General features: G+C 35.8%; 2 protein-coding genes and 2 non-coding genes across 5 annotated transcripts; 1 reads left to right on the forward strand and 3 right to left on the reverse strand.

The window, feature by feature from the left end:
* The first annotated feature begins 286 nt into the window (after window positions 1–286).
* On the forward strand, window positions 287–6,721 carry LOC121266239 (uncharacterized N-acetyltransferase p20-like). Its single transcript, XM_041170016.1, is given in 3 exon segments — window positions 287–845; window positions 848–1,251; window positions 6,577–6,721. Coding segments are annotated over 2 exon segments (561 nt in total). The 5' UTR covers window positions 287–643; the 3' UTR covers window positions 1,207–1,251; window positions 6,577–6,721.
* A 1,126-nt stretch (window positions 6,722–7,847) lies between these two features.
* On the reverse strand, window positions 7,848–11,488 carry LOC121266248 (uncharacterized N-acetyltransferase p20-like). Of its 2 annotated transcripts, XR_005940766.1 has the most exons (3): window positions 10,904–11,488; window positions 8,985–9,631; window positions 7,848–8,572 (listed from the first exon to the last, which is right to left on the reverse strand). XR_005940766.1 is itself a non-coding variant. In XM_041170028.1 (1 exon), exon 1 carries the CDS (start codon window positions 11,379–11,381, stop codon window positions 10,845–10,847), a length of 537 nt encoding a protein of 178 aa, XP_041025962.1. In that variant the 5' UTR covers window positions 11,382–11,488; the 3' UTR covers window positions 9,973–10,844. The 2 variants fall into 2 exon arrangements, 1 of the variants encoding a protein (XP_041025962.1); XM_041170028.1 differs by lacking the exons at window positions 7,848–8,572; window positions 8,985–9,631 and having other exon boundaries at window positions 9,973–11,488.
* On the reverse strand, window positions 9,304–9,498 carry LOC121243600. Its single transcript, XR_005936193.1, has one exon. It is a non-coding gene; the product is annotated as a U2 spliceosomal RNA (small nuclear RNA).
* Window positions 11,489–12,052: 564 nt separating the features above from the next.
* On the reverse strand, window positions 12,053–12,247 carry LOC121243627. Its single transcript, XR_005936205.1, has one exon. It is a non-coding gene; the product is annotated as a U2 spliceosomal RNA (small nuclear RNA).
* Window positions 12,248–24,982: the final 12,735 nt, after the last annotated feature.

Here is a 24,982-nt window from a genome sequence, read left to right on the forward strand (position 1 = left end):
GTCCTATCCAATCAAGTGCTGTTTGATTCACCGTAAAAAAAGAAAATGTGGTTCCCAACTGATTTGTGAATCTAAAAGAAGATATAAAAAAAAGAAAAAAAAAATCTAAAATAGTATCAAATAGATAATTGACGCAATTAAAGCAAACATACAGAATCAAAGAGAGAAAAGATTTTGTAAGGGTGACGATAATTAGAGCATGCCCGAGGACGATATTTTCAGAGGATGTCACGCCCTTTGTGATGGCCGACAAGTAAACTAAACACCAAGAAAGACTCCTAGGGGTCTTGTAAATACGGAGTCAACCAGGGCGGCTATAAGCAGAGCATCATGCAGTGCAATTCTTATTTATAATGGCTCATAAAAATTAAAAAATAATAATAAAAAAGAATCATATACAATCTAATAGGAACCGATACTTTCTCCCCACTCCAAGTAATGCATAGTTGGCACCTTTGAGGCAATTGACTCCAACCTGGCTTTTGTATATAACCATAATTCCAGGCAACTTGTTGCAGCTCACTCTGTAGCAGACAAAAAAGACTTGACATCGTTGCCCACTTGGTCTTTCCTTGCTTACCTCCTTTCTTGCTTAAAATTCATAGAACCAACATCGCTAGATAATCTAAACGAAGCAGCAAAAATGGAAGGAAGTGCTTGCAATTGCAGATCAGTGGGAAAAGAAGGTGGGGATGAATTCACCAACATCACTCTGCGGCCATTGGGTGTTTCTGACATAGACCACTTCATGGTGTGGGCTTCAGATGATAAAGTTACACGCTTTTGCACATGGGAACCCTATACCAGCAAAGAAGATGGCATTAGCTTTATCAAGGATACGGCTATCCACACCCATGGTTCAGAGCAATTTGCCTTGACAACCGCCCAATTGGTGCCATTTCAGTGACTGCAAATTCAGGAAACGACAAGTGCAGGGGTGAACTCGGCTATGTTCTGGGTTTCAAGTACTGGGGCAAAGGGATTGCCACGCGGGCAGTGAAAATGGTGGCTGATGCTATATTTGAGGAGTGGCCACATTTGGAGAGACTTGAAGCTCTGGTTGATGTGGAAAATGTGGGCTCCCAGAAGGTGCTGGAGAAGGCTGGGTTCCGGCGGGAAGGGGTTCTGAGGAAGTATATTACTTTGAAGGGGAAAACGAGAGACATGGTTATGTTCTGTCTTCTTTCCACCGATCCCCGAACCTGAACACTATCTGTTCACAATCAATTGTAGATATTGTTTTCTTAATATGTGATGACTAATGAGTGTCAACGATTTTATTTTGTAGGATAAAGCTATAATTTTCTCTCTCGTTTGTATCTAATGGTAAAAAAAGTGATTACGTGCCTTTATTTGTCTTTATTATTCTGATTATTTTTTGTAATCTATCAATTAGTATATGCCCACGTGTTTGAATTAGAGTAATTAGGTTGCTGAAGTTTTAGCCATATAAAAGGCATGCGATGGTCCCTATAGCCATAAAAGAGAAAAAGTGGATACATGAGACAGAGAGAGGCTTCGATAGAGAGGAAGGTTTTCATGAGAAAAACTTGTAAATCTAGAGAGATTGAGAGAGTTAAGGTCATACTGATGACCTGAATCTTGTAACCTACATCCTTACTATTTGAAATTTGAATAAGACAATCTTTGGCCAGTTCCCCTATGGATCTAGATTCGAAAGGATCGAATCATGTTAAATTTTCGTGTTCTTGATGTTTTCGTTCTATTCTTTTATTTTTCAATCTGGTTGTGTTTTTTGTTTATGATTTCCTGAATCAATCTTGGTACGTGTTGCTGTATTTGGTATTCTTGCCGAATCACTAATTTTTATAACAAGTGATATCTAGAGCCCAGGTCGAGATGGTTTCTACTAAGTTTGAGGTGGGAAAATTTACAGGAAAAAATGATTTTGGTATTTGGCGTATTAAAATGAGGGCTCTGTTAGTGCAACATGGTCTCTAAGATGCACTTCTTGGAGATAAGAAGCTGTCTAAGGGGTCCTTAGAGGAACAATCAAGTTTCTCGATCACTGATAGGGTTAAACCCAAGATATTACAAAAGGCACATAGTGCCATCATTCTTTCATTAGGGGATAAGGTCTTACGGGAGGTAGCCAATGAAGATTCAGCTGCAGAGATTTGGTTAAAGCTAGAAACTCTCTACATGACCAAGTCCCTGGCCAATCGTCTTCATAAGAAGACAAAGCTGTATACCTTTAAAATGATCCCGGGGGTGTCTATTGAAGATCATTTGGATGAGTTTAACAAGATTATCCTAGATCTTGCTAACATAGACATCATAATAGATGATGAGGATTAGGCTATACTATTATTGAGTTCCCTTGATAGTTCATATGCTAACCTAAAAGAAACAATTATGTATGGCAGAGAGAGTTTGTCATTAGATGAGGTGCAATCCATGTTGCATGCAAGGAAACTTCAGAGTAATTTTGAAGCTAAAACTCAGACTGGTGAGGGGTTAGTGGCTAGGGGAAGATCTAAGAAACCTGGTTATAAAGGAAAAAAAATTAAGGGTAGATCAAAATTAAAAGGAAAACAATTGAAGTGTTTCCTCTGTCATAAAGAGGGACATTTCAAGAAAGATTGTCTAGAAAAGAAAACAAGAGAGGGGGATAAGTTCAAACATGAGGGAAATGTATCTGTTGCATTTGAAGGCTATGAGAGTGCTAAGGTACTTTGTATCTCAAAGACTGAATCTAGTAATGAATGGATTTTAGATTTAGGATGTTCTTTTCATACGTGCCCTTATAAACCTTGGTAACTTTCTTTGTTTTTGATGGTGGATATATTATGCTTGGTAATAATAAATCTTGCAAAGTTCTTGAAATTGGTACAATCAGATTAAAATTGCATGATGGTGTGGAAAGCATACTAAATGATGTAAGATACATACCTGATCTTAAGAGAAATTTAATCTCTCTTGGAATGCTTGATAAATTTGGTTGCACATTTAAGTCTGAGTCAGGAGTCTTAAAGGTAGCTAAAGGTTCATTCATAGTAATGAAAGGGGAAATAAAGAATGGTCTTTATACCCTAGTAGGTCAGATTGTTGTAGGACATGCTTTTGCTGTCCAGAAACCACTGGAAAATGATATTGTACTCTGGCACAAAAGACTAGGACATGTCAGCCATAAAGGCTTAAAGGAACTCCAAAAATAGGAGTTACTTGGTGACAAAGACCTAGGAGACCTTCCCTTTTGTGAAGATTGTATACTAGACAAGTCCACTAGAGTTAGCTTCAAACTCAGTACACATCTTACTAAACAAAGTTTGGACTATGTCTATTCTGATTTGTGGGGCCTGCAATGGTTAGTTCTCATGGTGGAGAGAATTACTTCCTATCCTTTATTGATGACTATTCTAGGAAGGTTTGAGTTTATATCCTTAAATAGAAAAGTGACATCTTTAACAAGTTTAAGGAATGGAAAGTCTTGGTTGAAAATCAAGTAGGGAGGAAGGTTAAAAAGCTTAAGACAGACAATGGACTTGAGTACTTATCAAATGCGTTTAACAACTATTGCCAAAAGGAGGGTATTGCAAGGCATAGGACAGTGAGGGAAACACCCAAACAGAATGGCCTAGCTGAAATAATGAACAGAACAATTCTTGAGAGGGTTAGGTGCATGTTGTACAATGCCAAATTACCAAAAAACTTTTTGGGCAGGGGCAATTAGTACTGCTGTGTATTTGATAAATATGAGTCTATCTACTGCAATAAATTATAATACTCCTCAGAAATTATGGACAGGTAAACTCTCAAACTATAGTAATCTGAGGGTATTTGGTTGTGTTGCTTATGCACACAGTAAAACTGACAAACTGGAACCTAAGGCAGTAAAATGCATTTTTGTTAGGTATCCTAAAGGAGTAAAAGGTTATAAACTTTGGATAGAGGAACCTGAAAAATAAAAATGTATAATAAGTAGAGATGTGACCTTTAATGAGTCACAAATGACCAGATCTCAACTGGATACAATTGAGACACAACCTGCCACTGTCCCAGACAAAGTCCAGATTGAGGTGGAGCCTTTGGACTCATTGCCTCAAGATACAAACATACAGTCTGGAGATAATTCAAAGTCTAGCTTAGGGAGTGACCAAGAGAAAATCACTGACTCATATAACCTTGTAAGGGATAGACCAAGAAGGGTTATAAGACCTCCATTGAGATTTGCACAGGCTGATATAACAGCCTATGCCCTCTCTGTAGCACAAGACATTGAAGACCCTGAACCAAGGTCTTATAAAAAAGCAATGCGTAGCAAATAATCTAGTAATTGGCTCATTGCAATGCAAGAAGAAATGGAATCTCTTTATAAGAATAAAACTTGGGAAATGGTGTTAAAACTTGATAAGGTTAAAATCATAGGGTCTAAATGGATATTCAAGAAAAAAAAAGGGTATAATTGAAGTAGAAAAACCTAGGTACAAAGCTAGGTGTTAGTGGCAAAGGGTTTTACACAAATGGAAGGTATAGATTTCAATGAAATTTTCTCCCTTGTAGTAAAATACAATTCCATCAGATTGTTGTTAGCTTACATTGCGTATCATGATTTGTTTTTAGAACAGTTGGATGTTAAAATTGCTTTTCTGCATGGTGCATTAGAAGAAACACTGTACATGCATCCTCCTGAAGGTTTTGTAAATGAATCCAATAAGAACCATGTGTGTTTGTTAAGAAAATTTTTGTATGGATTAAAACAATCCCCATGACAGTGGTATAAAAGATTCGACACACATATGATTGAGAATGGTTTTAAAAGATGCAATTATGATAGCTGTGTATACTTTAAAGTTTCTGATGATGTCAATGTTTACCTTCTGTTATATGTGGATGATATGCTCATAGCTTGTAAAGATAAATGTCAAATTGAGCATGTAAAAGAAATTCTAAAATCTGTTTTTGTAATGAAAGATCTTGGAACTGCTAAGAAAATCTTAGGTATGGAGATAATTAGAGATAGAAAAAAGAAACTACTCTACTTATCACAAAAAACATATTTACAAAGGGTACTTAAAAGATTTAGGCATGGACTTAGCAAAATCAGTAAGTACTCCCATTGGACAGCATTTTAAACTTTCTATTAATCAGTCTCCTAAAACTGATGATGAAAGCGAATATATGATAGAAATACCATTTGCAAGTATGGTAGGTAGTATCATGTATGCAATGGTCTGTTCAAGGCCAGACCTTACCTATGTTGTCATCTAGTTAGTAAGTTCATGGGAAACCTCACTGGCAAGCACTGAAGTGGGTGTTTCAGTACTTAACAAGCTCCTCAGGTTTAGGGCTAAGTTTTGGGGGCAATGTGTTAAGTGGTCAAGAAATCTGTGGGTTTGTAGATTCTGATTTTGCTGGAAACTTGGACACCAGGAAGTCTCTGACTGGCTATGTATTCACAGCCTTCGGTGGTGCTGTGAGCTGGAAATCTAATTTACAATCAGTTGTAGCTTTGTCCACAATTGAGGCTGAATACATAGCCATGATAGAGGCTATAAAGGAAGCATTATGGCTGAAAGGTATAACAAATGAACTATGTTTATACAAGGGTAATATCACAGTCTACTGTGATAATCAAAGTACTATACATCTCACAATCAAGTTTTTCATGAAAGATCACAACACATTGACATTAGACTCATTTTGTAAGAGATGTGGTTGCAGGTGGCACTGTCAAAGTGGAGAAAGTGCCAACTGAAGAAAACCCAGCATACATGATAACCAAACTATTACCAAGATTAAAGTTTAGGCACTGGCTAGACTTGATCAAAATGGAGAAGGGCTAACCAGGGAATAAAAGGTGGGAATTGACCAGAGATGGGGAACCTTGAAGTCAAATTGATGATAAGGTGAAAATTGATGACTAATGTGTGTCAACAATTTTATTTAGAAGGATAAAGTTGTAACTTTTTCTCTGGTTTGTATCTAATGGTCAAAGAAGTGACCATGTGCCTTCATTTGTCTTTATTATTCTGATTCATTTTTTGTAATCTATCGGTTAGCATATGCCCACGTGTTTGAATCAGAGTAATTAGGGTTGCTGAAGTTTTAGCCATATAAAAGGCATGCGAGGGTCACTGTAGCCGTAAGAGCGAAAAAGTGGATACATGAGATAGAGAGAGGCTTCGATAGAGGGGAAGTTTTCATGAGAAAAACTTGTAAATCCAGAGAGATTGAGAGAGTTAAGGTCACTGTAGCCGTAAGAAGTGGATACATGAGACAGAGAGAGGCTTCGTTAGAGGGGAAGGTTTTCATGAGAGAAACTTGTAAATCTAGAGAGATTGAGAGAGTTAAGGTCATACTGATGACCTGAATCTTGTAACCTGTACATCCTTGCTATTTGAAACTTGAATAAGACGATCTCTGGCTAGTTCCCTTGTGGACGTAGATCCGAAAGGATCTAACCACGTTAAATCTTCATGTTCTTGGTATTTTCGTTCTATTCTTTTATTTTTCAATTTGGTTGTGTTTTTTGTTTATGATTTCTTGAATCAATCTTGGTACGTGTTGCTGTATTTGATGTTCTTGCCGAATCACTAATTTTTACTACAATATGTGTATCTCAAGAGTAACAATTAGCAGCAGACATTGCTGCTAAACTGTCTGCTGCTAAACATTTAGTCGGAATTCTTTCTTGTCACCTACAACTTCTTTGATATTGCAAGGAGATATTCTGTTAAGAAAATGCTATTCCTAGTTCTTTCTAGCAACGGTAGCAGACCTAATATCGTATGCATTAAATGAAACAAAAAGAAAGGTTCAGGGGGCATTGAAGCAGTGTTTTTAATTTCGTACTGTACCGGCCAATACGGCCAAAATTTTTCGTACCGGCCACAGGTATCATAGGTGTTTCGTACCGGCCAAAATATCGGTCGTATCGGCCTATGTTTCGGTCTGTATCGACCTGTATTTCGGCCTGTACCGGCTGATATTTCGGCCTTTAATTTTTAATTTTTTTTTATTTTTTCAAACTACAAGTTTATTTTTTAATCCCCAATTCAGACTAGACTATTTATAATTTATATATATGTTTTTATATATAATTTATTCATATATAGACTATTATTTTGGAATATAATTTATATATATATAATTTATTCATATATCAACTATCTCGAAACGGTACCGGTACCGAAATATTTCATTCCAGTGCCTTGACCGGTACGGCATCCGGTACGATATTCAAAACATTGCATTGAAGGCCCATAAAATACACAGGTCACATTCCTCTGATGCATACATGAAAGCTGAAACCTACAAAACACCTGCATAATGTGATGTAGTGTAAGATATATTGGTCTCTGTTTGTGAAAGGCAGCTAGATTAATGTAAATGTAATCAATTGGCCCCTTCCTCATTGAATTAAACCAATATCATGATATTCTTATGATCAAAGATGAAAAAGAACGTCTACCAAACACTTATATTAAATGGCAGACCAATGGGGATTGGGGGGAAATGACTACGTAGTGAAAAGGTACCTAGTTTCTATTTTATTGTTGCTAATTTTGTACTTCTGGCTTCCTTATCGCATCGCATTGCTTTTCAAATGTAGGACAAAAGGCTCGCTCTTGTTCATACAAGCAACTTTCTGCATTATTTCACCTAACCAAGGCTTCGTTGGAAATGGCATGAAAAAGTGGCAATAAGGAAACTGACAAGAATGGCATAGTTCAGATTGCTTATTTCCCCCAGTTTGTGTGTATGTTCTGCTAAGATTGTGCCGAACTTGTAACCAAATTATGGAGGCAAAGCTCTGGAAGGAAATCCAACATCACAGGAACAGAACAAATTTCTTGCTTGGAAAATTCACAAAGGTAGCAATAAATAACGCAGAATCTATTTCCTACTTGGATTTCTCAAGTTCAAACATGAATTTAAGAGAATCTTAAGTAGTCAAGCCCGTTGAGCTTTTCTGTCTAAAACCCATTATAGAATCTAATAGACCAACCTTTGTAACAAAGATCGAATAACAAAGCCAAATTCAAGAACAAATTTCATCAAAATGATGAAGAGAGGAAAAACAAAAAACAAAACCTTCAAGTAATAATGTGGTCGGGTTTTAGATAGCTATACATAGTAACATCAATAGTCCTTCCTTTGACGATTACATATTTCCTAAGGACACCTTCCTTTTGAAACCCAGCCTTTTCCAGAACCCTTTGCGAGGCCTTATTATCCACATCAACAAAGCCTTCCAATCTCTCGATATCCGGAAACTCTTGAAACACGGTAGACACAACCATTTTCACTGCCATTGTGGTTATACCTTTGCCCCAGTACTTTGATCCTAGAGCATAGCTAACGAGACCTCTACATCTCTCACTGGCAGACCCTGGTTTGATGCATATAAATCCAATCTTTCCTCCAAACATATGGCCCTGTACCATGGATGGGGTATGGCAACTTCCTGAAGATAAACAAGTGCATCTTCTCTTGAAGTGTAGTGCCTTAGCCTGCTCGTTCGAATTACTTCATCATCGCATGCCCATTCCATGAAGTCATCCACATCAGATAATTCATAGGGACGCAGTTTGATTTCCATCAAACTCTATAAAATCAAGTTTGAATGTTAATATCTTTCACAATAATCGGAAATTGCATTTAATCGTAGGGTCTATGCAAGTGAAAGATTAATCTCATCACATAATAATGTTAGGTGTTTGATTCCTTTTTTGTGTTATCTGAAATGCAAGTTATACCTACTTTGTGTTTGCTGCACAAGATCGAATTTGCTTTCAAAGGGCCGTAAAGGATACAGATGCACCCATATGGGAACTACTAAATGATATTAAATCGCTAAATTACAAACAGGATGCTAAGGAATCCCCTGCATGTTCAGTGTGAGTGCTACACATCTGGTCGTAAACTAGATTAAGTATAATTATATTTCAATTACTTTAGAAGAATCAACAGTGTACGAACAGAAAGATAATAAACAGAGTGGAAATAATCAGCTTTACCTGGATTCTAAAAGCCTTGTTTCAGGGTAGGGCATGTCCCATCGTTCTCAGGGTGGTCACTTCCAAGCATAAAAGGGTAAAAAAAACTCGTACCCAAATCCGAACCTAACCTTCCAAACCTCATTGTCTTATTTACCCGTCAAAGTTTGACCATTTTGTTTGTCTTCCACGTTTCCAAACAAACTCCCATTCAAACACACGACTTAGAGCTACCAACCTAACTTCCTCTAGTCAAAAGAAACTGACCTTTCGGAAGCACAAGGATCAGGGCCGAATGCTCGAATCAGTCGAGTAGAAAGAATATTTGAGCTTGATTTTGGTGGGGTGCGCCAGGCCCGTGCTGTAGTGCAACGCATGGGCGACGCTCGAGAGCCCCAGTAGCAAGCTACTGCTGTGGACTCTCCCCTCAAAATATAAATTTAATATCACGTGAGCCGATGGCTCACATATCAGATATTAAACTGATAAGAACAGATACTACACTTGATCTTAGCCAAAAGGCCGAGAAAGGTATGAACTTTCTCTTCCCCACTTGATCTTTTTTATATGACACCACTCGTCTTGGCCATCTTGTTGCTTTCCCTATGTGGGACTATACTCTTATGTTAGCATTTGCATTCGAATATGCCCCAACTTCACCATAAAATCTGTCAGATGCCAACAAACTTTCACGTATTAAAGTGATCCGATAATAATTTTAGGAATCCAAAGACTTCTGTTTTAATTAAGAATGTCATATGTGGAGCAGCGAAAATCCATTAGATGCTATCAAACTTTTATATTTGATCTGGAAATAATATTGAACAACCATAGCCATCCTTTAGAGTCCCCTTATTTTCCACCTCTACCAAAGTCTCAAATCCTCGTCATGCCTTGGGAACTCTTCAAGCACCCTACCAGAGAACGCCATATTCAATGCTATAGGACTATCCCTTGAGCCCCCACCCCGCCCAAAAAAAAATAAAAAAGACAAAAGGAAAAAAAAAATAAAAATATGTGCCCGCCCATCACATGGTTGCTGTGCGCTCTGTAATTGTCCTCGTCGGATTCAAGTCTGATTGAATAGCCGATCGAATGGTCATCCAAACATATAGACTGAGGCCATGGGTGGGGTATGACAACCTTTTCAAGATATGTCATGCTTCTTGGTAGCATTGAGAATCTGGTCAAATGATCGGTGTTACAGACTGATCCACATCGGCAACAAACAACTCAAAGTTAAAGTCATCGACAAAGACCTTTTTCAAAGTAGTGATAAGTTTCGTTAACTTCAATTGCAATGCTGTTTATCTTATCTCATTTATTCAGTTCAAATTAAAATATGTAATCATACCAAACTTCTATACAAATCCATTTCTATAAATACAAGCTGATACCTCTGTTAAAGGTAAGTCAGACATTTTTATCAAACAGCTATCTCTAGATGGTATCACAAGCCACAGTGACCACCGTGTAAATCTTCATGGCCTCCTCATCTCCCAACTTAACTCTGCTCTCATTCCCTCCCCACCAACATCCCTTACTCCCCATCCCTTCATTTCCATTAAGCTCACCTGTGATAACTTTCTGCTCTGGCGTGTCCAAGGTTGTTCCTCACCTGAAAGGCACTCATTTATTCGGTTATGTTGACGGTTCTGTTCCAGCAACACCTCAACGTATTTCCACTACCCAGAATGATCAAACACATCTTTTTTATATAATCTTCTACTTTTTTTAGATTTGGTCGAAGCATCATTTCCCTTTGGTAAATATGATATATGACATTGGTATCAATTGAAAAGAACAAACAATCGTATCAAATACACGTTATGAAACTTAATGGTGGCTTTAATATAAGCTGAAGGCTGGAGAAGGGACAGTTCAAGGCATAGGTTCATCAGTAGATAAATAACTGTACATGACCATATCCCTGGTCTTACCTTTGTTGAAACTATACTGTCTCATGACACCTTCCCTGAGGAACCCGAGTTTGTCCAAGACCCTCTGAGAAGCCTTGTTCTCTAATTCAACCAAAGCTTGAAACCTAATCACATCTGGGAAGTCTCTCAACCCTTCAGTGATGGCCATCTTCACTGCTCTAGTTGTTATGCCTTGCCCCCAGTACTGAGCAGCCAAGGCGTATCCGACATCTGCCCTGAACCGGTCATCCCCGGACTGTGGCGTGATGATGATAAACCCAATTGAACGGTCGTCTATGCATATGGATCTGCAATAAGGGTGTGGAATGCAATAGTCCTTGATATAGAAAAGAGCTTCTTCCTTGGAGGAGAAGGTGTTCCACCGGGTGAACCGTGTCACTTTCTCATCTCCAGCATACATCAAGAAGTCATCAATGTCGGAAGCGTTATATGGCCGGAGTGTGATTTTTGAAAGATTGAGCTCCGTTTCCTCCGCCATTTCAATGGTGGGAACAATAGCCTAGAGGTGTTGCTGGTTGCTGGGAAATGAAAGTATTCTGTGTTTCTACAATTTGCAAACCTACCAAATTATTTATGTTTGGAAAAGTTTAAAAATCAGCATCCTCCATTCTCCGTGGAAAATGCGATAACAATGATTATTATATCTTATTTAAAAATTAGAATATAGTTATTAATCTCACTGCACACTCTCTCTTTAGGCTCTATCAACCAGGAAAAAAGTGAAAAAGAAAAAGGGTACTCTGACATCACGCAGTAACTCGCCAGAAAAAGGAGACAGGCTTAAAGTTAACGTGCTTTGGAGGGCAATCCACTGCAAATGGGGGACGCCCACCAGAAAAAGGAAAAACAAATCTGGGTTTGATTTGGTTGGTGCAGGCTTGCAGCACTGCAGCTGGCCGTGAAAGAATGCAACATACAGGACTAGGAAAGACATATGCCCCAACCCCATTAGCGAAAAAAAGTAATAATATAAATAAAGGGAAAACATGAAAGATTGGAAATTTAGGGTCCCTTCTTTCATGGTAACAACGCTAGCTGTTCTTAGGTAAGCTGCCTTTTTGGCTTGGAAAAGCAGGAATCTAAAGGGCAGCAGCAATGTATAACAGTATAAGAATCTCAGAGCTCTGAAAATCGTTTGTATTGGATTGGGTAGGGTGCGCCAGGCCCAGGCAATAGTGCAACGCAAGGGCGAGCTCGAAAGCCCCAGCAGCAAGCTGCTGTGATGGACTCTCCCCGGACAAAAATAAATTTAATATCGTGTGGCCCAATGGACCACGTATCAGATATTAAACTGATAAGAACAGATACTACACTTTATCTTAGCCAAAAGGCCGAGAAAGGTATGAATTTCATCTGAACCATGCTGTGTTTTTAATTATCCAACTCATACAGGTGCTCCTCCCGTGCAGGCAATGTGGGACAAAGACTGCGATAATCTGTTTAGAACTTTTTGAGCAATGACTTTGCATTTATGATGAACTTCGAGCTGTTACGTGTTCCATGCAGGCTCAAAGTTAACAGGTCCTGTGTAGCAGATGCCGTTCTTGCAGATTGGAGGACATTAGTGAGTATTTGCTTAATGATCAGGAAAAAAAGAAAAAAGGGATCATTTGCAGCATTATTGGTAGAAGGTGTAGCGTGCTATGACGATATAGATATATTCCCATTTCTAAGATGATGACAGTTGTGGAATCCGCAGATGCATAACAGAAGGAGATGGTTTAGACTTCAGAAAAAAGCCTCATTCTTCTTAGGCGAGAGAATGAAAGTACCCATATCATGAAGCCTTTTTTTGACAATCAACTGCCAAAATAGTGTTGGGATAAACAAATTACACAGTGCATTGAAACTATGAGGAGCCATAAATTTGGTCCAGCATTTGGATTTTGCGTCGAGGTTGATAAGAGTCGTGTGTCAACATATCATATATTAAACAATATTTGTTCAAAGTTTAGGAATAAATGGTGATTTCACGTAATATCAGAGTAAATGTCCTGAGTTTGAATTTTCAATCTGTACTCTATCTTATTGAACTAAGTATTACATGTGTCCCTATAAAAATATATATATATATATGTATATTAGAGAGAGTTTAACTCATATGTGGGGGGAGTGTTGGGACAAATATAAATGATTAAATCTATCACTTTTTATTAGTTTAAATTTTTAGAATAAGTAGTGATTTCACGTTCCAAATATTAAAATGTGGTGCCTTTATTCTTGATAATGACTTATGAGCAACTAAGAAACTTTTGAGAAAGGGAAGATATCTTTTCATTTGTAGTTTTATCCCCGCTAGAAACTCGTGAAGCTTTGGTTGTTTATCATGTCTAACTCCAGGCATGACCATTTTGGGTCGGAAAAAAGAGGAAAGTAAACAACTGATCATTGCCATCCTCATGTGGTTGAAAGCCTAAAACACCAATTTATACTTTGAACAAGATAGCTCCTCGTTGAATTTTATAGAATCTTAAAATCAAGATTCATGTCAAACCATTGAAAAAAGTCATGGCTGAGACATCGATAGCAATGGGAGAAGAAGAAAGCAACATATTCATTTTCTACATCTGAAATGACATTGATTTCTCCTGTTTTCATAAGATTGTTATAAAAATTTGGAAATAGTGTTGTGTAGAGAGGAAAAAACCCACTTATTGCCCTTTCGGGTTTTAAAGTAGTAAAACTAGACTAAAAGCTTAATGGGGTTAGGTGACAGGCAGACGTAGCTAGATTTTGTTAATGTATAAACGGGTTAGCCCATAATGTTTATAAAAATTTGCAAATAGTAGAAAGCTCAGTAACACATGGGATCCAACAATATAACACTCCTGACAGGCAGTGTTTTGCATACGGATCAACACATTGGACTCTTAGGGCATCAATTCTTGTTTTATGGTATGAGCTTGATTTATGTTGCTTTAAGAAACCACCAATTGTTGTAAGCTATATATATATATATATATATACACACACACACTACAACAAATAGTACTTTTTCCTACTACATCTTGTAGTAGCTGACTCCCCGGAATAATCTGGCAAAAAATAGTACTTTCAGCTGCGAGCCTACTTCTCGTGAGAATTACTATTATTTCTGGTAGTAGGTGATTGTAAGAAATACATATATTTTTCGTAAGAAAAAGTATTGATTCAAGGCACCTTTCGCCCACAGAAAAAGTATTTTCTAACTAAACTTTTAGCCGGAAATAATTATTTCTGACACGTAATGTTGGTAGGAAATTCTCTTCTCTTACGTACTGGAAAAGCTTTTGTAGGAAACTATTTCCGTGGATAAAAATTTTTTTCCGCATGTAAATCACATGAATTAATTACTTGCTACATATATATTCCAATGGAAATACTTTATTGTGAGAAACATAATTGCTAGAAAAAGTCATTATGGTGAGGAATTCTTTTTTGCAATTTACATACATAGTTAGGAAATTTTTCTTTTTTGCTAGTAGGAAATTCTTTTTTCCTACATGCTAAAGAAGCCATAATTTTTTTTTCTTACACTCATTAGGGCGGTAAATTTTATTTTTACCATGTACATATATGGTTAGTAAAAATATTTTTTCCTACATGGTAAAGAAGCCAGAAAAAAGTATTTTTGGGAACACCTAATATTGTCGAAATTAGTTATTAGGCATGTACAAATAGTCTTGGGAAGAAAGTATTTGTTGTGAACTATTTGATTAGTAATATTCATTTTTTTTCTTCTATGCGATTGAATTACATAGTGACATTCTGCTTTATTACAGCTGTGATTATTAGTGGGTAAAATGCTTGGTTGAGCATGAACCAATTTGACCCACTAATTATGAGGTCTTCATGGTCTGCTACAAACTAATTTCCAAGTATTACTTTGGTCAAATGCACAAATAATCATAATCATTATTCATCTTTTCAGACCTATATGCCAATTACTATGCCATGTAACATCTTCTATATAGAACTTCTCATCTCTTACAGCCTGTAATCACCTCATATCCCCAAAGTCCAAACCAAGTCTACTTCAACCAACATACATACTGATATATTATACTCACCAACATATATATACATACATAAAGTTCATAGCCCAAGTTGTAGAGCATTTACATGGACAACAAGAGTTCCTAGAAGTTAATTAAAACAATTTGTAAGCAAATACATCTAGTTTAGTAATTCTGAAACACCTTCCTGGATGGAGCATTCTTGCAATAAAAGCTGTATGCATGCATGAAGACTTGGTCCATTATTGTAGTTGTAAGTTAGATATTTATCTTCACCAATTGTAATTTTAGATGAAAACTATTCTATTTAATTGAGCTGCAAAATTGGAAACACCAATGTCGAATATTAGTGTATGGTCAATCGCTATCAACCTAACCAGGAAATTCCAAACTGTACAAATAATCATTTACTACTACTGGCCTTGTATTAACTCCAAATATAATAAATAACGTGATATGTGTTTAAATCATCCATAGAAATCTGCATTTTTTTCAATGTATATTACACATACATAGGGAAATACTTGTAGGTTTGACTGAGTTTTCTAAAAGTTTGATTAGTACTGCAGTTGGCCCCAATTCTGGTTTCTTCAAGAAAATAACAACTGGGCATCAGTTACAGCAAATCATTTATAAACTACTACACCCATCTCAAATAACAGAACATCTACAGTAGAACAACAGAACATTTGTCTAAGGACTGCACCTTGAATAAACTTGATGAACTCATGTTACTCATAAAGGACCCATATCTTGTTTAGAAAACAAACTAAATATATTGAAAGTAACTAACAACAATATATTCCCTATGATATACTAGCGTCATTTTTGCAATGAACTATATAGACACAAATACAATATTCTTGTTTACAAACAGTAGCTGCATCCAGGCCTTGTAAGTCTATTATTTCCTATATAATGTCCTAATATCACTTAAGTCACACATGAGAAATATACCATAAGATGAGAGGGCAGAAAGATACCAAGTATACCTGTACATAAAGCAGTTTGTCTTTGTCTCACCTGCATCTTAAGTTATCAAAAGTTATGCCTCAATCTATACAACTGTATATACACCATCCTAGCCTTAACTAGTAAACTTTGATGGCTATTTTCTTTGACAAACCAAGTCCCCACATCACCAGATTAACCAATATGCTCAACAAAAGGATACATACAGCTTGCTAGAATGATTTTACTTTTTACTTATCAAAAAGGTTTCTCAAAAGTTTAAAAAACTGGTACCCCCATATATAGTGAAGCCTATGCATCTCCCAGATTAGTCTCATTACGAGACTGACTTTGGGACTCTAGTTTTATCATACGGGAAAATAACTACTTCCCAACATCTAAAAAGTGGGCCCTCATAGCATCCACGTCTCTCTTAAAAGCATCAAGTTCGCTCTTTAGAGACCCTGCATCATTCTTGTTCTTCTCATTCTCTTTGTTAATACATTGAAACTCCATATTTTTCAACAATGATGGAGATGGTTCGAGTATAACTAAGTGGCCTAAATCTCTTGCATAGCCAGATCGATGTCCTAACACCTCATTGAACACAACATCTGCTACATCATCCATGTTTGCTTCTGGTTCCATCTCATTCAACCTTTTAACCATCATATTCTACATTATATCAACTAATTCAGTATTAGCCATTGACTAATTTGTTCTATAATATGTAAAAAAGTAGATAATAAAATATTTATTTATGTAGTTATGCTCATCAATTTCAGTAATGAATCTACTCTTTTTTGTAGACCAATGCATCTTCTTATAAAAAGCAACTAAATTCGAAGCTGTCTCCTACTTTGGAGTGTTAAGAAAGCATATTTCGAGACTTTAGTTTTCCATCAATAAGAAAGAATACAATAGAGAAAATAAACTATTAAACTTTGTAGTGTTTATACTTTCCTCCAAGAGCTCAACAAACGACTTCTTGCCAACTGTGTGATTCATCATTTGATTCCCCCTATTATTTGTGTTCTTCTTTGACAGATTCTAGAATTCAGCAAAAGTGGTTGATCAGTTATTTTATTTTAGTGCCAAAGGAAAAACAACTCATATGTATAGGTAGAAAATTCCATCTAAAAATCAGACCCTAGAAAATAATAGTGGTTTTTTTTTACCTTGAATTCTTCACTTCTCCATCTCTTACATAAACATTCCTAAACACTTTTCTCCACTATAGTTGTCCCACCAGAAACAACCTCATCATGTGTTTCATACTCTTTGTACTTGCGGTGTAGTAGGTAGTAGAAATCATTATGTATTTGGGAAAGTGCTATTGTCACAGACTCTTGGTGGTTGCTTTTAGTCCAATCCACCACAAAGTCAGGCTAATTACAAGAGGTTAATGTATATTAAGTATGCAATTGAATGTGTATTTAACTATAAAATTTCAATTAGGAACAAATAGTACCCGGACACGATCTATTAGCTCATCATTCTCCTTTTTATCTACGCGAGTCTAGCTTGCATGTGTCATGTTTGCATATAGTCTGACAATATATGTCACTCGTACTGTAAAGACTGAGGCATTACTACAGGATACTCCTCGTTGGCCATCCTTAATATCGAAAGATATTTTTCCATATTTACGAATGCGATCAAATTCCGTGCATTTTGCTAGTCCTCGACCTCGTTTCTTTGTAACGACATCTATAAAACAAGACCACGATACAAATAAGTGGATTATAAAGTAATTCAAACAACTAACTGTCTCCAATATAATTAACAGCAACAACCTTAAACATATGGTAGAGATATTTTACCTGCAACATCCATACTCATACCAGCCTCATTGACTGGAATTGTCGACTCTACTTGTTTAACACTCGATGCTTGAGTGCTCATCTGAAAATGATAGAACCTCGTCTCTTAGTGTGCCTACTTGAGGTTGTTTTTCTAATTGGCCTCATGTAGAAATTGATGCTACATGCCCAACACGCCTACCACGACCTATCTTTCTTCCTCTCATCGCATGCATCATCTTTATCTTCAAATGAAGTCTGATTTCTACCTTGAGAGAAAAAAGGTATACGATTATGTATGTACAACAAAGATGAACAATAACTACACAAGTTAATTAAAAACAATACTTCATCACTAATGTAGCATAATCAAGTAATACTACTATTGACTGTAGAATACTATAAATTATTAGCATATAATATCAAAATTGTTCAAGAATACTAACAAATTAAAGCAAAAACTATATACACAAATACTGAAAGTGTAGCCGAACTCGTATATATAAAGTATTACATACCAAAAATGGGAAGTCACATATATAATCAGTGGCACTAAAATCCATATTGAAGAAACAAAACATCATGCCTTTGCCCCCTAATGTATCACCCATAATGTAGAGAGCACATTGGGCAATGTAATTATGAACCGTAACAAGTGCAATCTCAAAGCTACAATATTTCTTTCAACATGTATAGAACCCATTTTTAGTTAGAAAAACTTTTCAAGAGGGATATGGCCATGATATAGTGACTTTGTGAAGAGGCAATGCTACCTAGAAGCCTGGTTGTGAAATACACCGCATGAAAAATGATGTTTTCGACTAGAAGTGAAAAAATAAACAACTCCAATTATCCCAGTGTTCTCTCGTACAGAACACCCCCTCTCTCGTACAGGAAATCCCCCCAACTCGTTTCTTCTTTCGTACAGAAGCCCCCTCCCCGGGGGAAAAAAAATCATTTTTTCTCTTCTTCTCCCAGGGTAGCCAACCTCCTCATTCACCATCCTTCACTCAACATCTCTCCGTTGATAAGCTTCAAATAAACTCATAAAAGTAGTTCAATGTGATACAAATTGTACATTCACAGAAACTCAAGTGAAAAGCCAGAAGCAATCCTCGGTCCTACATTCCAAATCACATCCAACAACCACCCTTAAATTATAGCATTTCTTTACAATGCCAAAAGAATACATAGAAACCATAGCAAATGTGTTAGAAGATTTCAAGAGTACCAAAACATACCATATTCTAGTCATAGGTACTGTATACAAAATCAAAGAACCTAATGAAGAGGGTGAGATACGAAACATGCTGAGATAATTATATAGAGAAATTGATTTCTATATATACTTCCTGAGATATATTTAAAGCTGCCAATTATGTAAAAAATCCAGGTTTAGCCCTTCGAATGGATTTTTAGATGAACCTATTTCCCTAAAAAATAGTAAACAAATGAAGGAACGTAACAGAGCACTTAACCATCGAACGAAGTGGGTAATGGCAGAGACCTGCTATTTTCCTCTCCAGACAGATGATGGCAAACCTTCTCTTTGCTTCTCTATGCATGAATGAAAAGGAAACGTTCTAAGCAATGACTACAAGAAAGCGAGTCTAACCGTTAGAAAAGGTATGGTAGAGTTGGACAAGTATTACTGCTGTTGGGACATATTTTTGATTTCTGAGCCAATTTTTGAGTTTCCCACGCCATCACCAAATGTTTACAGTGCAATGCATAGCAACTTTCATTTATTTTTTTCTTGCAAACCAACTTATGTCCTGATGAATAATACGATAGTACTACTACTTTTAATTTTGTTGTTTATCTTAAATAATCATCCTTGTGGTGATTATTATTTTCCACTATCAAATATTGTCTGATCCATGCACCTTATTTTTGTTTCCTTGGAATTTTCTTAATTTTTATAAGAACTATAATATTATAATTTATAAAACTTGTGGTTTTAATTAATTTGGCCTCATATTGTTCTGGTCGTACATATAAAGTCATATTAAAAGAACTGAATATATATAGCTACTTTCGAAGAACATAATTAATGGATGTTGTAAAGCGGCCATGTTAAGTCTAAACTTGGTTGTATCTTGAAAAAATGTAAAGTTGGTTAGTTCCTGTAGGATTCACCATCAGGAAACTCTGTACGAATGCAATGGTGGATTTTCTTCCCTCAATTAGGACTTCTTTTCTACCAAATGATCACTAGCAAAATTAGGACTGACCAAATAGACTGTTGAGTTGCATAGTTTTTACATATGAATCTATCTTTAGTCATGCAGCAGTTATTGTTGATTCACAATTTCTTGAAAAAACTTGGTTGAGCTAGTTGTTGTGATAGCCCTTTATGTTGTCTGGCTAACAAGAAGCAAAATAGCCATGAGCAACGCCAGTCTACTGGTGGTAACAAAACCTGGTCGAGAACATCTACTAACATCAGCCTAAGTCAGTTCGATGACATTATTGTTCCTATTTTTTGTATGAATTAGATATCGATTTAACCACAGAAAAGTACAGAGAAATGTAAACAACATATAACTTAATCAAACTTGTTCAACTCAGAGAGCTTTAGAGATGCTAGATTCCATTACATTTTCTATCTTTATTTAGATCGATAGGCTTAGAATCCCTTTTTACCATCCTGTATTGGTTATTCAGTTCCTCTCAGTGAGGAATATGGAGGAAAGAAAATTGTGGGAATAAGAAAAATGGTCACTTTTTTTTTTTAAAAAAGAAATTAGATTAAGAGGCGAAGATCATCTTTTTGCAATTCTTTAATTCTTATTCAAAACGAAACTCTTCATTTCCTCTCCTTTCACTTTGATATTTTAATAAAAAGTTTCACAATATCATGTCTGCTATAATTAATGTTAGTCTTTAATTATAAACATTCATATAATATCTGCTATACTGATGACTAATTTTTTTTTTCTTCCAATACGTTTTAGTAAGTCTTTAGCCTGTTAGTGAACAAAGTCGTTCGATTTTGGCCAAGTCCATATAATAAACCTAAAATATTTCCCTTTAGCTACACTTGACTGGAATGTTCTGAACTACCTACTCACGGCAGTTTTACAGCAAAGTTTTAATGCAACAATGTTAGCATTGCCACCTACCTACTCATGAAGCATATATGTATAAAATATCAAAATAGTAAATACAGTTGTAATCCTTGCTTGTCAATATTTTTTTCATATATTATATAATCCATGAAATCTGTGTTATGTTGCAGTAGCATCTCTACTTGTTCCAAGGGTATTTCTGTTTTTGATATGCAATGTTTTTATCGCATTCTTCATCTTGTTGGTTGATCGTTCTTCGAATCATGCTTCAAAATGTTTATGCAGAGAGATGACACATCTAAAATTCTCGAACACCCCAAAAAATCCAAGGAAACCTTTTTATTCCTGTCCAAATTACAATAAATATGTTAACACTAATTACTCTTGTTTCTATACTTTTATTTTTAGACATCATTGTATTAATTGTAATTTTCCACAATGATTTGTACAAACTGTTTGCTGCAGGGAATGTCATACTGTGAGAGTACTTTTTATGAGCAGATATTGAAGTAGGAAATGAAGAAAAAATTGTTTGGGAAAGAGAACGTTGCCTCCAAAAGAGAGGAAAAACTCCAAAAGTGGGAAAAAGAACTCCAAAAGAGGGGGAAAGAACTCCAAAATGCAAGAGAAGAGATTCAAAAAAAGGAGGATGACATCCAAAATGATTGGGATGAGCTTCATGGTCAAATGAAAGATATTAGCCATGCACGCATGCTACTCTGCGTGTATTGGAGACTTTCAATTCTAATATCATGTTGTTGGATAGGATTAATAATAATTACAGAATAAGTAAATGTGTACCAAAATGTGTTTTGCTGTTGGATAGGTTGTAATAGGTTTAGATCCTTTATCAATATTGTAATATTTAAACCTAGCAATTGTGTATGAAACGCTTAGAACATGTGATATTTAAAATATATTTAACTGTTGTCATGCTTTCAGACAGTTTAGATTGCTATGTTTTCAATACTTAGAATATCAATGATGGCAAATTGAACATGAGGAAAATGATGGCAGCATGTACCACTAGGAGTTAGAAAATTATAATGACTAATCTCATCTCCACCAATCTCATGAACATGACCAATCTTGTAATAATTTGAAAATACGATGCAAATCTCATGTCCACCAAAATTTATACAAATTCATACTCATAAAATGGTTAAAATATCCAACGTCATCGACAATACACCGAGCTACAAGAATACATTGAACGTCCCATCATGCCAAAATAGAGTTACACATATGAAGTTATGAAATACATGAACCAATTCTTTTTAACATAGTCAAAATGCAGCAGTCTACAACGTCTTCTCATATCTTAAAATAGTCAAAATGCAACAGTCTACGACGTCTTCTCATCAATCCTCGAGAGGGCCATGGTATTGGAAGTCCACCTACAAGTAGTTTGAAACATTGTGTAAAAACTATGCAAAACTTCTCATTACTTGTTCAGCATAGAAACAAAAGGGAATAGTAACAACATTTACCTGAGAAATAACGCTTTTTGTGTACCAGACACTTGCGAAACAATAATTTATTGTGTGCCAGATAGTATTACCGAAGCTGTTGGGTTTAATACATCTTCCGGATGTACGGTTTCCTACATTTGAATACATAAACAAATCAAATAACTTAAAAATAAATGTTTGCATATATCAAAATCACATTATTTAAATCTTCCCACAATTTTCCTCTGTTGCTTGCCACCGGCCTTTTTGTTTTTGGTTTGCAACTTCTCTATTGTAGATTGTCTCCTCTTTGATGGGGGCCTTCTTTTGCCTCTAACAACGCGATTACTAAGCACTTTCTTCGAACTTCCAATTTCGGCATCAATGAAAGTATGAGTACTTGAAATTGTGGTATGGTATTTTGATTTAGTGTAAATCAAATTCATTGTCTGTAACTTCAATGTCATTTCTAGGGAATTATCTTCGCTTTCTGTTACATTCATAGCTACTTTGTAATACATTTTTATCAAATTAGAGTACCTACCAGCAGTTGGTTTACCACTCAAGTCTTCGTAATTGCTTTGAATGAGAGCATATCTACGTTTAATATCCTTCCTCTACCTGTTGATAGTATACTTTTTTGCAACACTCAGACATCTCTTGCAACGAAAATTGCAAGAATGTGCCTATATATAATTCCTCTCATCTCAAATAGTCCACACATGCACTTCGCCTCGAACTCATCTAGATTGAAGTATGCCTGCAAAGTTGATCGTTTAATGCAAATTTTAACTTGCCTGTGGTCATTAACTTGACATGTGGTAATCTCGCATTCCATTTTTATGAGAACACAATGAGAATAGATAATCCCATTATTTATGCATGTACTTCCAAACTTAGAATTTGTGTACAATTCTTGAAATTTCTTCTCCATGGGTAAATGGGATATACATAGGACTATGCAATTGAATGAGTGAAAGTCCATTGTCATCTCATTCTCTATTTTCTTCCTGAGTGCATTGTCAAATTGATCGACGAATTCTTTTAATGTAGTCATTGAATGTATAAATCTATAAAAAAAAATGTATTCATGCTCTCACTCATCTGAGTTGTGCTCATCCCAGCCCATAATGTATCTTTCAGGTATACATTAACCCAATACATTCGCTCACTATAGAGACTTTGAAGACATGCATTCTTGTGCAAATTGTAAGTGTCAAGAAACATCTCCCAAGACTTCTCAAACACTTATATTTAGCATGTGAGCCCAACTTCTTTGACAGTTTTCACATTATATGCCACAAACAGTATCTGTGACGGGTGTTTGGAAAAACTATTACAATAACATTTTTATGGCCCTGTCTTGATCAATATGATAGCTTTTGGCACTCTCTTATTCATACATTTCAACCAAGTTATAAATAACCAAACAAATGTTTCAGTATTTTCACTTGATATCAAACCTGCTTCTAAAAATATTGACTATCCATGGTGGTTAACTCAAACAAACGGGGCGAATGCCATGCCATATCTATTTGTTAGGTATGTTGTATCAAAGGCCACAATATCTCCAAAATACCCATATGCTGCTCTACTACGTGCATCAGCCTAAAAGACATTTTGTAATCGTCCATCATCATCCAAATCTATCAATGAGTAAAACCTATAATTCTTATACTGTATTCTCTCAAAATAACCACGAAGTGCATTAGCACATTCTTTGCCAAGTCTAAGGTGTTAAACTTTGTCAATATAATTTCGTGCATCTTTCTCAATAAATGGAAGTTTTTCAAATCCACCAGCCTCGATAGCCAATGTGTTAAAACTTTTGACCATACCTATGTCTGCCTTGTCGTTAATATCTAACTGTCTCTTTACGGAATCATCAATAGTTCAATTACATATAAAAAATCTTGCCTTTCGTGGACATAGCCCATGGTTGTGTGCATTTTGAACAGTAGTTATGTGTAAGACATCACCAACCAAGATTGCATTATTTTCGCCTTACAATCAGTCTTCATTGTCAAGCATGGTTTAGAAATATTGGTAATACAATTCCTTACCTTACTACCACGAATACAACCAAATGTTACATATCTACACTCCCATCATCTTCCCTTTTACTCTTTGGGTTATTATACTAAATCCAATTTGTTTCTCATATTGCTTATAGTAGTCAATGAGTTCTTGCTTAGTTTTAAAAAATATTCCTAGCATTGGCTCTGAAACCCCATCATCATCATTTCCTAGCATTGGCTCTAAAACTCCATGATCATCATTCCCAAGCGTTGGCTCTAAAATCCCATGATCATCAATTACTTCCTCATCATCTCTCATATTTGGGGTATCCATATAGTACTGCTTTTAGGAAAAAAAAACAGCGATCACCTAGTAGATGTGTTTTCTTCCCCTTTCTCTATCAAGAAAAATCTTGATATATTTAAGCACAATATGAAATTAAAAAAATTAAAAAAGTACAAAATTTTGGTACTTAAAAGACAACTTTTGTTTCAAATAAAAAATCACACTTGCTTATTCTAACATCACAAAGCACAAGCCTAGGGGAAGACATGATTTTTTACAAATTATAGTTTTTATTTTACAAACTTTATACTAAAATAAAATGACAATCAAGGGAATTGATACTGCAAGCATATTTTCAGTGTATAATATTGATACTACAAGTATATTTTCAGTGTGCAAGAATATAATTATTCTAAATTGCATCTGTGTACTAAGCTGGGAAATGGGGTAAATTAGTTTTTTCCAACATTATGCTAGCACTTATAAAGTCTGTTGCCGTTTTGAA

Source organism: Juglans microcarpa x Juglans regia, chromosome 1D (genome assembly GCF_004785595.1).
Source record: "Juglans microcarpa x Juglans regia isolate MS1-56 chromosome 1D, Jm3101_v1.0, whole genome shotgun sequence".
Classification (NCBI taxonomy): domain Eukaryota; kingdom Viridiplantae; phylum Streptophyta; class Magnoliopsida; order Fagales; family Juglandaceae; genus Juglans; species Juglans microcarpa x Juglans regia.

What these genes read in the sequence shown, in the direction of transcription:
- LOC121266248 (XM_041170028.1), bottom strand. Translation starts at nt 11,381, where the DNA reads ATGGCGGAGGAAACGGAGCTCAATCTTTCAAAAATCACACTCCGGCCA.